Here is a 15,836-nt window from a genome sequence, read left to right on the forward strand (position 1 = left end):
ATTTCTCCATAAGCTTTTCTGCCAACAATTGTCAGTTTAAATCCCAAAGTCAAAACCCCACGCATGATTGAAGCTCAAACTGGTTGTGGAATGCTTTGGCTTCCCAGAGTGACTTGCTTGGATTCAGAATGTATACATGATAGCCAATAACTTGTGAATTTGAAAATAATAATAATAAAATGATGGATTGTAATTGAGCATTCAAGTCCAATTAAGCGTCTAATGAATGAAAATTTTGATTTTGAAAATACATAAATATTTCACATGGCAAATTTTTTATGACTAGATTACTGCCTTGCACCAAAAAAAAATAAAGGATAAATACATAGCAAAGCAGCAACCATTATTTCAAGAACCGTCCTCAATAAACTACTATGTCATAGATCAGAGACTATTCTAAAAAAAAAAAAAACATGTGGGAAATATGATTTCAGTAATAAGAAAAACTACAAAGGAAACAAGCAAGTAGGACAAACATATAAAATCATCTTCTTCTCTTACTGCCTTTTCCTAGCTGTCCAGATTTGAAAGCATGTTCTTGCTCTTGGAGGAAAGCCCTGCTCTGTCCATACTTCTCTGCTCTTTCTTCTTCCATTAAAGCTTTTTCTTTTTCCTTCACTTCATATAAGAAATAATTGTCCTTTCGCAGTTCGCGAGCTGCCCCTTTAGCTTCTCTTTTTAGTTGTTTCTTTAACTTTCTTCCTTCAGCCCGTTCACGATCTGGATCATAATCTCTACCCTTAACAAAGCTGCAGAACAATATTGTAAATGTTAAATCCATCTCACTCCATCACAAATGCAACGCACACACACATCAAAGAAGAAGAAAAGAAAGAAAGGAGAAGTGAGGCAAATGGTTATTTACTTCTCCTCAAATTTTGGAGTAAGTAGTTTGATGGGCAGTGGCTTCTTCTTCCGCATTTGAAGTGGTAGCCGCTGTGTATATTGTTCAGCTTTCTTCTTAATAAGTTCAGCAACATTTTTATATTTATCTTGTAATGCTGCTGGCAAGTGTTCCTGTTTTGCCACTTGAAGTAACAATGTCGAAATTGGCAAGAATATTTCAGGGAAGGAATTCAGCCCTTCATAAACATCAACGTATCCCTGTAGAGTTTCTATCACAGTAACTAGCACACTAGCCCTGCATATGGAAATTCATTTTTTGTAATTAGCACAAAAGGGGAAATAATGGCATTGATATGCAGATAGTACCAAGATGAGTCCCAATTACTGTTCGATTGCCACAATATAATAAAACATCAATCATTGTGAGGTAATTCTGAATGGCATCTTGATGAAACCTTACCATATGATCAAAAAGCAAGGTAAATCTTTAATCCACAAAACTTACAGTTCTAGGGATTGCAGCACATTTGGAAACAAACAATTAACTACATGGGGGCAATTTTGGGGGCCAAGGGAAAAAGATACCCTCATAAAATCCTAATAAAGGAATGAAAAAAATGAAGACAAGATGACACTGGATGCAACAAGCAAAATTTTAAATATTTACATGTTTCACATTGGCTCACAAGATGGTTTGCTGGAATGGGCTGTGCTATAGCATTTCGAGTCTCATTTTTTGAGAATACTATTTTTATTGGGCCCTTATTTATAGATCAGAATTATATATATATATATATATTTAGAGCCCAAGTTCTAGTTGGATTAATAACAATTGAAACCTCTATATATACATTCATTCATGTAATATACCTTCCATTTACCAATCAATTAGGGAACTACTCTCCAGGATCTCTAGCAGTAGTACTTCTTTAGGATTGAGTGATGCAGTTCTAACATTAACTATGATGCCAGTGAGATCTTACATGTTATGCGCTTAAGGAATTTTAGGTGTAATGCTAATAATTTTTCCCTTTTCTTTTCTTTGTTCTGCAAGTAATGCCACTCCTATTCAGACTCTATTTTCATTCCATCAAACTTTCTGAATCTTGCACTGAAAATCCCAACTGTAAATCACATAAATTAGCATCTGTTCTCAAATATAATCCCTGAAATACTGCTCACTGATACAGTTTATGATGCCGACCTGCATCTGAAAAATAGCCCTAGACCTAGATTTCTCACCTTATGTTTATCTCAAATTATTCAACTTTGGATATCGTATTTTTCTGCATACACACTTAACTTTTACAGATTTCGAATGAACCTAAAAAAGCTTTTATAGATTTCAAATGAAGCTAACAAAGTTGTCCTACATGACAAGACTTATGCATCAATAAAGACAAACAAAATCTCTTACCTGAAATTATCTGAACTTAAAAAGGCAGAGTCCTCTGGCATGTCCATTATCATAAAGAAATTCAGAGGACTAATCTCATTTACACAATGGCGAATAAATAGCACGGGCCCAAGTGCTTTTAGTTCCACAAGATGATAAAACTGCCAGAATAAGAATAATCAACAGTCATTTCTTTAACCTACTGAAGTAGTGTGGCCTTCATAAGGCACAGTTCAAAAGCAAGCGCACAACTGAAAATTACAATGATCAGTTGTATTTTCCTTTAGGGCTGATGGCCATAAACCTTGAACTTTATGAGAATTTCAACTCCGATTATCAATTTTATCTCATTCAGTCATTCTTGATAATTGGTAGCAAACATATTCAGTGGTAGCAATCATCGCAATAGAGGCTGGATTCATATGTTAACAAGGCTAAGCAGGCTGAGTTTGACTTGAAATATTTGACAGGAATCTAACTCTTAAGTTGTGTAACCATCAAAAAAGCTACGTCTTACTAGAGAGAGAAAGAAAACAGAGGATTGACAGGGTTAGAGAGGCTCAAGTAGGCCATAGTCAACAGTTGAAATCATATTCAGTTAAAGCAACTGTTTTGGCCTTTTGGCATGTCAATTCTGTGGCTCTGAGTGGACATATTTTGAGGTATGATTTCTACCCAAAATTCAATTGCTACCAATTATAAAGTCTAGTATATATACAATTGATAAAATTAGAAGAATTGGATAAAACAGAAAATTCTGATATATGAACCTATTAGCCCTTCCATTTACATTTGGGTTGGGATTGGATGATAATCATTTGCTGAATGAAAACAAGAAAATAAGACAGCAAAAACCATGCTACAATGTAAGCCACACCATGAAACAAACCATTATTATGTCGTATACCTGAGATTCATGATAAGATGCTTGTTTTCTTTCAATAGCTGCCATTAGCAGTGATTGGAGAAACATTATGGCTTCAGGACAGAATTTCTTAGATTGTTTAACGACCTGCAACAAATGGATCACATTAATAGCTTAAAACTGCAAGAATGGGAAAAAAAGGTCATGCAAGTGGTACTAACATATGATTTTAACCAAGCTGCTGTCATTATGGCTGAGTAGACAGTATAATGCAAGCTAAAATTGTATGACATTAAGCATCACGATAGCAGGATGCTTGAAAGTGAAAAGTTTATACTTCATATTAAATAAGAAATAACATAGAGATAAATGCAGGAGGAGGACACGGATGTCATGACTGTTAAGTGTGCCCAAAACCAACTGCAAGATGAAAAAACCTGTGGCCTAAAGAAGAGGTGCCCAAGGTTAAAATAAAATGAAGCATTTTGCACAAGGTTCATTAGAAAAAAAATGGAGGGAAAATTTTTGGACCAGAGTGTACGTACAGAGAGAACCATAGAGCATAAGAAAGAACCAACTGCAATATCACGACCCGACATGATGGGGCAACGCATCAGATATTCACACATCAATAATATTGCTGGGGTCATGACAACATGACGTAAGTCAGAGCATGGAAAAATCATTGACCACAACCTCAAGAGACACAATGTTTTCATGGAAGGCCAACAACCATTCTCTGCATTAAGATAAAAAAAAAAAAAGCTAGATTATTTTGTTTGCAAGCTGCAGAGGACTAAGAAACTCAGAACAAATTGGAAAAACCAATAACTCCCTCATTCTATTAGAAGCTACCTGAATTCTTAAGAGATTCACAAAATTGTGTTCGAGTATGCAAGATCCGCTGACGAGCACATATTGCAGAAAAGTATGGAATCTCCATGCTCATCTCTATCAGTGGCTTAACCAGAAAATTTAACAACTCAAAGTTCAATGGCTTTCTATTTGCTAAGACAGCAAAATACTGCAATAATACACCATAAAATACCTGCAAATGCATAACCATATCATGCATGAGAATTGAGACTCAAACAATAGTTTAAGAAACTATCCTTAGGTGTTCTGATAAATATCCTCAGGATGGCTTAAGTAAGCAAAATATTGATTAGTAATCAGATAACATTTTTAATAATGAATAATCTGATAAAATTTTATAAAATATACATGCTGAAAAAGGTCAGAAAAAGAAATCAACAAATAATGAATATAAATCTGATAAGCATATTAACCAAAATCACCATTATGGTAACTAGCAAATCTCATCCATGGCGATACAGCCATAACATTTATACTGATTACTTTAGGAGCACATAATCAACATAGGAAAAACAAAACATCCATGGCACTTCCAGAACATAACTACTCTACTAGAACACTCAAACCTTGCTCATTATCCTATTATAAATTAGATGCGGAACCGACAGTTGTCATGCCAATACATGAACTTGAGAACTAGTGTTTTAAATAAATTAATTAAATGTCCGTCAGTTAAGGGAGCACTTGGATTGGTAAAGATATGCAGAATGTGTCTATCTCCGACAGCAAAAATAAATAAATAAATGAATAAGAGACAAGGCAAATAAAGGTGGAAGAAAACTTCCATACTTGCATTTTCTTCCGATTTTCAGCAGCAAGTTTTATAGCATTGCTTGCCCGAATTCGATTGATTACTACCATAACATTAGCATTAGAACAATTATCCAATAATGCACACAGTTCTTCAAAGCTCTTTGGGGCTTCAATTAAAAAGGGAATTTCTTTTTCAGTTGAACACTGCTTTATGTTCTTTGCAGCCAAAGATTCGCCGTTTCCTTCTCTAGTCTCAACATTGTCATTTTTCTTTGACTTCTTGTAGCCTCTGGGCTCTATTGCTTCATCTTCATCATCAAGCTTGTCATTGTACTCTTCTTCATCACCTTCCAAATCTGTTCCAAGATTATCATCATCACTCTGCTCCCAGTCCTTCAACGACAGAGTTTTATCACTTTCATCCTTGTCTTCACTATTATCACTTTCATCAGATCCTTCATTATCACCATCATCTTCAGCACTTTCTGAATCTTCAGAAGAATTATCATCCTCGTTGTCAGAGCCATCCACATCCCTTCGTTCAAGAATCTCATCAACCCAGCCCTTTCTAGCCTTAGGCTCTTCATGGAAAGAAAAGGAATCACCTAGATCATCCCCAGATATTGACCTTGGCCTCTGGGTCAATGGCATTTCAATATCATCATTCTCCTCATCACTTGAATCATTAGTTGCAAGCATCCGTTTCTGTCGCTCTTCCTGAAAAGTGGTTTTCCATACAAGTTAGTGAGAAAAGTTTAAATCTGCAGGCAACAGTAGATCAAAAGATAGATTCACAGTTATGATCAATAAAAAAAGGAAAATAAAAGTAGTTTATACCAGAAACTGGCGAGCCATACAAGTTAGTAAGCTATATTTATATCTGCAGCACTGCACTAGAAACACTTAGCTTCAACATAGCAGAAACATACCTCTAATCGCTCTAGTCGTTCTCTCTCCTCCTGGGCAATCTCCTCTGGTGTCTTTGTCCTGTCTGATGGATAAGCACGAATATCCAATGACATCTCTTTGACAAGTTTATCATAAGAATCAGGTTTTCCCTGCTGAAAACAGCAAACAGGCTAAATTTCCATGCTTAGAATTAGGTAAACTAGGCAGGAATTCTTATTCGTTAAGTTTAGAGCTTCAGCTCATTTATAAAATGAACAAAGAATAGCAGTTCCTAGGGTGACAAAGTTATAGAAACCATCCCCTTCAATAAAATGGGGATTAAAGGTCTTCACATGATAATATATCTATAATTTGGCCACACTTGAAATCTAAACAATAGAAAAAAAAAATCCAGGAACTTTTAGAACATAAAAATAGGACTGGTAAAAGTAGCAAACTCAGAGCCCAAAACCATCAAACCACACCTGACTAAAAGCTTCTGGTTTTTGAGTAACTAATAAATCATCCTTCTTCAAATGCTCATTAGGAATGCTCTGATTCACAAGCGCCTTCAAGGCATTCATCTTGCCAGGTTCAGTCAAAGATAACAAGACCTTAGACTGTACTAAAGATGTGAAGCTTTTATCCAATTCTTCCATCAACTTTTCATTTTCTTCCTTGTCTTTTGCTTTTTGAGCCTGGCACAATATGTCCAAAAAAAAATTACGTAACAACATCAGAACAAAGACAGTCTCATTTTGTAAGCAGTTTCAGTGAGACAAAGAGTTCTGCACCTTGAAGAACTTGCTCTTCAAAATAACCTCCTCCATTACTTCCTTCTTGGTTTTGTGCTTCTGCAATTGGAAAGTCATACACTCATACCTTAAATCAGGGACATTAAATCAGGGACAAGGCATCATTTGGCATTCCCACCAAAATTTTAATTGAATAGAACAGCTAAATACAATTATGTTAAACAGACTTGCAGAAATATCTCATTGAATTCTAAGGCCAAAAATTTTAGTAATAGGAATAATATATAATTTCTCAAATTTGAACATGATGATTGAAGACCCAAAACTGAAGTAACAGGGTAGGTCTCACATTTTCTTCCCCTTCCACCATGCCCTGCTCTACTTGATTTGGTGTATCATGGTCATTAAGTTGCTTTAAGTTGGCTGACTTCCCTGCAAAGAAAAAGAAAAATGAGGTTTAAGTCATGAATGAAACTCAAAGCTATTCATGAAATAAAAAGTCTGAAATAATACCATAACAACCAGTAATAGAGTGCATGATTGTTTAACCACATGTCACGAGACTACTAGACTGATAAGCATCAAAGTCATCGCATAAACAAATTGCAGCAAACTGTATGATGTCTATTAAAAGAAGAAGAAGAAGAAGAAGAAAGAAAGAAAGGAATCAAATGTCAACCAAACGAAATTACACATATAGTGCAGGAGAAACTATGGTTTAGCAGACAAAAAGAGGAGAAAAACAAATATGAAACCCTTTAAGATACGTAAACAGTAAAAGAAGGCAGCAAAAACAATAAAGAGATGGCATTTATAGAGAGAAAATTGGAAAGTATCAAGGGACATGTTTTTTCCAAATTTAGAACAGTTAACACATTCTGCTGTGGTCTGCAGATGTCAAAAGCCAAAGATGAAAACTTTGCATCCATAGGCATGCTAAAATATGGAGAAATCATAACTTATAACATTTAGAAAGCACACAACATGGCAAAGAAAACAAGAATTTCGGTATACAACCTCACCAAAGCAGCAGAAGAAAGTAGCTAATTAATTTAGATAATGATACAAAGACATTTTAGAACAGAAAAATAGTTTATCAAGCAAAATTAATGCTCATGAAGCTAAGCCATCTGGTTCACAATTTGTATCCCCCCATTTGAATCAGAATCCACCCCCAGGAAGTTCACTCAAAACAAAAATAAGGAAAAAAAAATGTGCCTGTGGTTTTAGTTCATATGATCAATAGTAGGAACCAAAAAGCTAAACCAAAGTCAGCTTGCCACTAGCATTATTAGATAAACAAAGAAAATTTTGTAAAATTAAAAAAAAAAAAAATTGAAGCTCATACTTCTTGTTTCATCTGCTTCTGCATCATCTTTATCATCATCAGACAGCATTTCATCGTCAAAATCATCCCGCTCTAGAAGGGGACCAAAGCCCTGAATTTCTAAATCCTCTTCTTCCCCGTCTGATAAGTTATACTTGCTCTTCTTGCTTAATTTCAACTACAAAAAATGAAATACAAAAAAATACAATTAACAAGAGAGAGAGAGAGAGAGAGAGAGAGATAATAACTTGTAGAGGTGAAATCCGTAATACATAACCTCCCCCCTTTTGATTCATATATATATATAGACTTGTACAAAACAGCAACTAAATTGTTTCCAAAAATTAACCTTGTGAATTTCTAAAGCCCAGAGAAGAACACGTATAACAAAGAAGATATATAAAAATCATTTGTAGTTCCACAACCATAGAAATGCAAGGTTATAGTTGACAATGATTTCCTACAAAAGTCCCACAACCATAAGGGCTTGGGATCTCTATTGAGGGAGCTACCCAATTGCCTCGCTCAATTATTTTTCAGATACACCAAAAAGAAAAGTCTTATTAATGAAAAGTTTATTCACCATTATTCCTTCACTCTTTCCAATAAACAAGCATGGAAAAACAAAGGCAAACCTGACGCTCGCGCTGGGACCGCATAATTGCCTTATCAAACTCTCCGAGCTCATCATTCTTCTCCCCGATTCGTTTGTCGACGAACACCGACGACTTCCCGCTTTGCTCGAACTCCTTCAGCAGCGTCTTTTTCCTCTGCCACCACCAAACATCAACATTATGCTTACTTATACAAGCAAAATACAACATTTGTGGAATTTGAGAGGGTGAGAGAGAGGTACCTTGTCGATAGCGAGGGATCGTGCGAGGCCGATACGGCGTTCTTCGCCCTTGCCCCTTTTCTTGCCGAGGATATCGAATTTGCGGCGGGACCAAATGGTCTCGAAAGGGTTGTCTTTTGGAGTCTTGAGCTTCATTGCCACGGTGCTTGGACCAGACTTTTTGTTCTTCTTGTTCTTCTTCTTGGCTTTCTTGTCACTGCCGGCTCCTTTCGCTGTCTTCGCCATTGAAACTGTGCCAAAGGAGGGGGACAAAGAGAAAGAAGGAGCTCTGGCCGAGGGTTTAGGGTTTAGAGTAGTTTTTATTTGCTCGGTTATGTCGTCGGCGGTGACTCCGGCTATGCTTGTAAGAAAAAGACAAAAACAAAAAGGTCTGGCTATGGGCTATTTGAAATTTGGGCCCATATCAGTTTATGGTTGTTTCTGCCTTTTTATTTTTAAGCTTTTTAGATAAAAATGCTAAATGTTTTTATTAACTTATGATTATAATCAAACGTTTTAATTTTAATAAATTATCTAAATCCTTCAATTTAAAAAAAAAAAAGCTAAAATTAAATTTTAATTTAGGAAAAATTAATTTTGTACATAAAATTTTGTGAAATAATATCCAAAAGTATTTGTTAAGCATTTCTAAACATATGACTTGGCTATATTTGATATGATATAATCAAAGTTGTAGTGTAATTATAATTATATTACATATTTAATTATATTGTTTAGTAATATAAAAAAATTTAATGTAGTAAAATGATAATTACATAATATAATTAATCATTCTTAAAGTAACATAATAATTATTATATACAAAAATAGATGTAAGCATAATTATTTATTTTAATTTTTTTTTATTTTTTGTTATGACTACTGCCACCATTACCTAGTCACCACTACTACCACCACTACTATCTCACCTTGTTGCCACTACTATCACCACCACCGCTATCACCACCATCACCATTCTATTGCCACTATTACTATCACCACTACCACTACTTGACTACCGCTATCACCATTTAGCCATTGCTATCTCTGCCTCCATCTGGCCACTACCATCAACACTACCTCACCTTGCCACAATCACCACCTCTTAACCACTGTTGCCACCACACCACTACCACCACTTAGCCATCATTACTTCTCGACAATCAATCACTGCAACCATATATAAGGAGCTAGTTTGTAATGTTTGAACAGAACTCAATAAACTATCAGATCTTCATATATCTCTATGGCTTTCTAAACCCTTTGTCTTCTCTTGAAAATCCTCGTTTATATCATGTTCAGATAATCCTCTACTAAGACATGAGTATACTCTACACTTACCTCTTACAGAGGATCCTGTGCATCAGAAAATATTAAGTTCAAAGATTCATTGTGCTATGATCCTCTTAATTTAATTTTAATATCATAATGCAAAAGGGCACCACCTGAGGTCTGTTGTTAACCATGGATGGCGTTTTATGACCTTAGAATTGTATGAGCATTATGGTGTTAAAGTTAGATTAAGGGGCTCCCAACTAGCGATGGTATCAGAGCCAAAAGTTTTTCAAAGAAGGGAGTATGAATATGATATAATCAAGGAGAAGTAGAGAGACATTTTCATCATGAGCTGCCAAACACCCACACCTGCCTCTGTAACAGTTATTGAATCGGTACCCTCTGATCTAGTAAATCTTACCTCATCCCTTTCCCTATCCTCTTCTTGTAAAAGAACCTTATCCTATAAAATAGAAAACCTTATGGAAAATTTCCATATCCCTAATGGAGCTCAGGTTGAAGATCTCTTCTTCCTTTACTTAACCCTTATAACATTTATTGAAGATCTGGATCTTTCACCAGGAATATCCAATCTATCATTTCATCAAGAAGATCTCTACCAAAAGAATATGTCCAAACCTCTTAAAGGGATCAATGTACCCTAAGATCTATAACTGCAGAATAATATGTAACTCTAGAAGTTCCTCCATCCTTGATTCCCATTTGGAGAAGACAAGAATACTCTCATTTTCACTTTCGAGCCATCAGAATAACTCTCACTCTTCATGGTAAGAGAGGACTTCTAGTCACTGCTAGACTCTCTTTACTGGACACCTAGTTTCTGCACTATGAACATGCTGCAATTGAAACCTATATAACCACTCTCCATGTTGGGATTGTGGTTCTTACCTTTTTCCTAAATTACAATATGTCTTTGTAAGATCCAGATTTGCCAACAACATTAAAAGTCCAAGTGCAAATTACCGAAGTCAAACAGACTACATCCTCCATGGTAGCCACCCTGCACCATCAGATAATCTATAGGCTACAAGATCATGCTATTGATCTCTCCCAGCCTAGTATTTCCAATGAGGCCCTACTTATACTAGCAGATACTGATACCACTCCCACCATTGTTCAGATTCCTCAAAAAATCCCTAGAGATGAACTTGAGGAATCATCCCAAGGGTGTGGATTACAAATTATGAGAGGCTTCACAATAATTCTTGTCCCATCCAATCATCTGATCCAACTTTCCAAAAACAAGCTGATGGCACTATCCAAACCATTTTTAATCCTCCCATAAATTCTACCAGTACTCCTCCCATCTTCTAAACCATTATGATTTCACCAGCACTAGGGCCCTATAAGAAGATCCCTATTGTTGCTTTCAACAATAAGGAATACCTGTCTATATAGATAAGATCAATGGGCACTTTATCTAAGATTATTCTCTAGAATCTGGTCCTTGGATTGGCAATAGAAAAGAAACTCAAAAAATGAATCCTTTACCAATTTATGAGATGGCTTTAGAAATCTTAAAAAAAAATGATAAAAAAGAGGGTGCAGATAGGCTTAGTCTCTTCCGACTGTTCCTCCTCCAGCCGTTCCTCTTGTCCAACCTTGTATGATGCTTTCTCAAGCCTTTGAAAACTAATATGATGAAGATTTTTCTCCTTTAAGACATAGTATTAATCCAACAAAGAATATGTCTTCCAAGCCATTTATCTAGACTCTGGCAGTTGAACTTGATAGCCAGCCTAAAGCCCCCACTCAGGCAGAAGAAGTTCTCAATTAGCATACTCTTAATGCTTAAGCTCAAAATTCCATTCTAAGAAATATTGATAGGAAAGTTGATGTTGTAGTCCATAAAATGCAGCAGACGGATTTCAAAATCAATACCCTTGAAGAGCAAAATAATAGAATTTATACCAACCTTTACCTTAAAATTGAGTAGCTTGACAAACGTATCCATGAATTAATTCAATAGAAGAATTTTAGTCAAAAATTTGTTCAAAAGGATGCAGAGCTCAAAAGGGTAGTAGCAGTGTAGTATTGATGATAAATAAAAAAATGAAAATAAGTAATTATGATTACATCCATTTTTGTATGTAACGATCATTATGTTAAAATATAATTGAATATATTATGTAATAGTTATTTCATTACATTAATTTTTTTTATGTTACTAAATAATATAATCAAATATGTAGTGTAATCATAATTATATTATAATTTTGATTACACCATACCAAACATTACATATCAAATATGTCAAAACAAAGTTATGTTTGGTAAAGCGTAATGTAATGCAATTAAAGTCATAATGTAATACAATATAATTGTCATTACATTCCTATGTTTGGTTGCAAAATAAAAATATAAGTAGTGTAATGAAATAATAATTTTGATTTTAATATTTAATTTATTTATATTCTTAATAATTAGTGGTATATAGAGATGGAGCAAGGATACAAAGGACACACGTGATTCACAAAGGAATCACTTTTACAAAAGTAAAATCGACTGCTTATTAGTCTAGTACAGTCACTATACTTACAAAGGACTCACGTGATTCACGAAGGAATCACTTTTTTACAAAAGTAAAGTTAACAGCATATTAGTCTAGTATAGACATTACACATGATGGACATTGGATACCTATTTATTCAATATATAAATAGTGACATTTTAAATAAAGACACACAGAAGAGCATCAGATGCTCTTACTATCAACTCCTTTTAGAATAGTGTTTTACTTTATAATAGGCTCATGACTAGGGCTCATGTTGATGTCATCTGGGTCCTCAAACTTAGGAACATCTATCGAGTCTTCAAAGTTCTCCAGAGCATATGGGTCTTGGAAATCTTGCCGCATGATATCATAATCAGGAACTATTTTGGGCTTTGTTTTTAGGCTGACAGAAATGGTGTTTGTCATTTGAGCGTTGGGCTGGTAAGTGTTGAGCTTACACAAGTATGCAAAGACTTATTTCCTGAATGATGAGTTAATGGGCTTGGACTTAATAGTCTGTGAATAAGTCCTCCATTCATATACTGTATTCTGAGTCCATAGCATCCCTTCTGAATTTCTAAAGAAAGGTCAATGAGGAATGAACATAGAATAGACGTCCTTTACTTGTTGGAGCATTCTCTGCTAGAGACAGTAGTCATTCATGATTTTTTTGAGATCTTGATGCCATTGAGATAGGGATTGGAACCATTCAAGGAAGTTCCAGATAAGAGTCTTTGGTTATTTTTATCCTCTAGGAAATTGTGCATTGTCACTATAGGAATTTCAATGGTAGTGGCATATAGAGTGATTATGCATCAAAGGAACCACTTATCTTCAAGGAGTATATCCTCCTTAGGATCTAGATAGAAAACTATAAGGAAAGGGGTATCAAGCTAGAAATAGATGTAATTATCGCTTTTGGTTGAAGAACATTGAAAAGATTTTGGAAATGAAAGAGGTGATTTTTGGCATAAGTCACAATTTGTGATAAGGTCATGGAAGGAGTGCACCCTAAAGGAAAAGTCTCATGTCTAGGAATAAATAACTGAGGAGGTTAGGAACTTGATGGTTTGAAGGAGCTTACCATGAGAATAAGTGGGATTGAGAGATTATGAAAAATTAAATGATAGGTTTGGGGTCTCGTGAGGAGATTAGGGATAAGGTTTTGGTCTCCTTTTATATGCTGGACAATGTAGTCATACTTATCAAACCAACTCTTCAGTATTAAAAGTTGTGGTTCTGGTAGAGTCTTGTTTCTAAATTCAAGTACCTTCGGAAAGGACGAATTATCCATTATAATTAAAAAGTAGTGGCCAACAAGGTGGAATTCACATTTTTTGATTCCATATTTGATGGCCAAAATCTCTTTGTAGATTGTGTGGTATTGCTTTTCAGATTCTTTGAATTGTCCACTTGCATGTCCGCAGATGTGTTTTTAGCCATCTAGGTCTTCTATCAACACTGAACCTCAAAATTCATCACTGGCATCTATCTTTAGAATCCTTTTTCCTGTACTGGAGATCTTGAGTGGTGGAGGATTCTAAGCGATTTGCTTTAAGGTCCTAACAACTGTTATCTAGGCATTGCCTCAAGTAGGGGCCTGCTCTTTTAGCATCTTAGACAGTTGACTAGTGCACTTGGACACATGTGGGATGAAATTTCTCAGGTAATTAATGATATCTAAGAATTGTTAGATTTGCTTAATAGTAAGACTCTCGTCAGGAAACCTGAGCAATTCTTGAGCAATGTGTGAACTGGTTGGTACTTTCCATCCTTGAATTGCATCCCAAGAAATTCAATATCTGATTGACCCAAGTGTCTCTTTTTTTCTGAAAGCATTATTCCATATTGTTCGACCAAGAAATGAAATTGGGCTAACAATTATTTATGGGCTTCAACATCTTTTAAGATGTCATCTATGTAGATTAGGACTAAATGTAGAAGAGGCTCAAAGATTTAGATCATGGCCTTTTAGAATAGTGATGGAGCGACTTTGAGGCCAAAAGGCAAGTCCACTGATATTGGGCATTTGGAATATAGAATGTTGTTTTGTATCGATCTGTTGGATCAATACCTAATTGCCAAAATCTTACTTTTAGATCAAACTTAGAGAAGATGTGGGCTTTTTGGACATGGGTGAACAGAGAACCAATATTTAATAATGGAAATTTATCATCCCTCAAAAAATAATTTAAAAGCTTATAGTCAATTATGAACCTCCTTTTTCCATGGATTCTTTCTAATCTCTTTTTTACATAGAAGGCTTAGCAAGCTCATTCAGAATTAGTAGGCTAAATGAGACCTTATCGGAGGAGTTGTTGACATTCTTACTGTGCCAGGTGAAGGTCTGAAGGAGTCATGCCCAGATAGGTGGCCTTTGTAGGATTAATATCTTCATTAAGCTTAAAGGGAAGCTTAATAAAGAAATCTTGGTTTTTCCATAATGGCTTAGGGTGCTAAAAATCTGCATGTGAGTTAACACACGAGGGCATGAGAAGATCTTTATATCTCTGAAAATCTTAGAAGCCTCTGATAGGGAAAACAACTTTGGAATGGTTATATAGGGTTTGAATAATCTCTTGAATTTGAGACCAGTTGGGAGGATTTTTAACTTCTGAGCTTGTTAATAGACATCAAAACCAATCAAGAGGTCTTTGCCATGCAAATTAGTGCCAATAACTTTTGTCCAAATAATACAATCTGGAAAAAACTGAATTTCAATATGTCATCTGGTAATCAGATCAGTTCGGAAGACTTTTCTATCTACAGCTCTGAAATATTTAGGATGAGGGATCCAATCTTCTTTAGGAAGAATGGATGGATTCATCATACTATGATGTGCTACAGTATCCATGAAGCTAATTACTGAGACTAGTCTTTCGTATTTTGATGGTAAAACATGCAGCTGAACAAGAGGGCTAGGAATTGTAGGTTGAACTGAAGAGCACAATTGCAAGGCATTGATGCTAAAGAAGTGTAGTTCATCTTCTTCATCTGTGCTGGTTGAATCAGAGCTAACATCATTTGTAGGGGGAAAATCTTCAAAAGTAAAGACTGTGTCCTAGTTTACTTCACTTTTTTCTGAAAATAATGATTTAATATCAACACCTTCCAGGTCAATGTGGGAGCTTTGACATATCTGCTAAATTAATTTAGCAGCCTTCTTAGGATTTTGAGGACAATTTTTTACAAAATTTATTTTCTTTCCACAAATGTAACATCTATCTAATTTGGATGGTTTGTTAGTTTTGGATTATTTCTTAAAAAAATTGATATTTTCTTTTCTTCTTTTTACTACTTTTATTATACTTGTACCTAATGAAGCTGCTTCTTATTCTTGCAAACACAATTCTTTTCTTTGCACTTGATTTGCAAATGTGATTTGTTACACATCTTGCTAAGCTTCTTTGAATTGGTCATAAACATTTCCAATTTTACTTTTAATCACAAAGCTTTTCTAGTGCAGTTAAGAAGAACTGATAAAATTTCTCCAAGAGTAACCTGA

The 15,836-nt window shown here is 35.2% G+C and overlaps 1 protein-coding gene across 2 annotated transcripts; it reads right to left on the reverse strand.

Annotated features, from left to right (window-relative positions):
* Positions 1 to 304: 304 nt before the first annotated feature.
* Positions 305 to 8,917, reverse strand: LOC110645812 (uncharacterized). 2 transcript variants are annotated; one of them, XM_021799064.2, is made up of 14 exons: positions 8,563 to 8,917; positions 8,342 to 8,476; positions 7,728 to 7,884; positions 6,729 to 6,811; positions 6,419 to 6,478; positions 6,110 to 6,322; positions 5,666 to 5,794; positions 4,773 to 5,453; positions 3,963 to 4,155; positions 3,653 to 3,846; positions 3,150 to 3,254; positions 2,264 to 2,403; positions 866 to 1,141; positions 305 to 749 (listed from the first exon to the last, which is right to left on the reverse strand). In XM_021799064.2, the coding sequence occupies exons 1-14, from the start codon at positions 8,785 to 8,787 to the stop codon at positions 485 to 487; spliced, it is 2,856 nt and encodes a 951-aa protein (XP_021654756.2). In that variant the 5' UTR covers positions 8,788 to 8,917; the 3' UTR covers positions 305 to 484. The 2 variants fall into 2 exon arrangements, with proteins under 2 accessions (XP_021654756.2, XP_021654755.2); XM_021799063.2 differs by having other exon boundaries at positions 5,666 to 5,797; positions 8,563 to 8,916.
* Between the last annotated feature and the right edge of the window lie 6,919 nt (positions 8,918 to 15,836).

This window comes from Hevea brasiliensis, chromosome 18 (assembly GCF_030052815.1).
Source record: "Hevea brasiliensis isolate MT/VB/25A 57/8 chromosome 18, ASM3005281v1, whole genome shotgun sequence".
Taxonomy (NCBI): Eukaryota; Viridiplantae; Streptophyta; class Magnoliopsida; order Malpighiales; family Euphorbiaceae; genus Hevea; species Hevea brasiliensis.

Coding starts and splice junctions, on each gene's coding strand:
- LOC110645812 (XM_021799063.2), bottom strand. CDS start 8,787: ATGGCGAAGACAGCGAAAGGAGCCGGCAGTGACAAGAAAGCCAAGAAG. Junction 6,323..6,418: donor TGAAGAGCAAGTTCTTCAAG/GTGCAGAACTCT, acceptor ATATTGTGCCAG/GCTCAAAAAGCAAAAGACAA. Junction 2,404..3,149: donor CATCTTATCATGAATCTCAG/GTATACGACATA, acceptor TTATTCTGGCAG/TTTTATCATCTTGTGGAACT.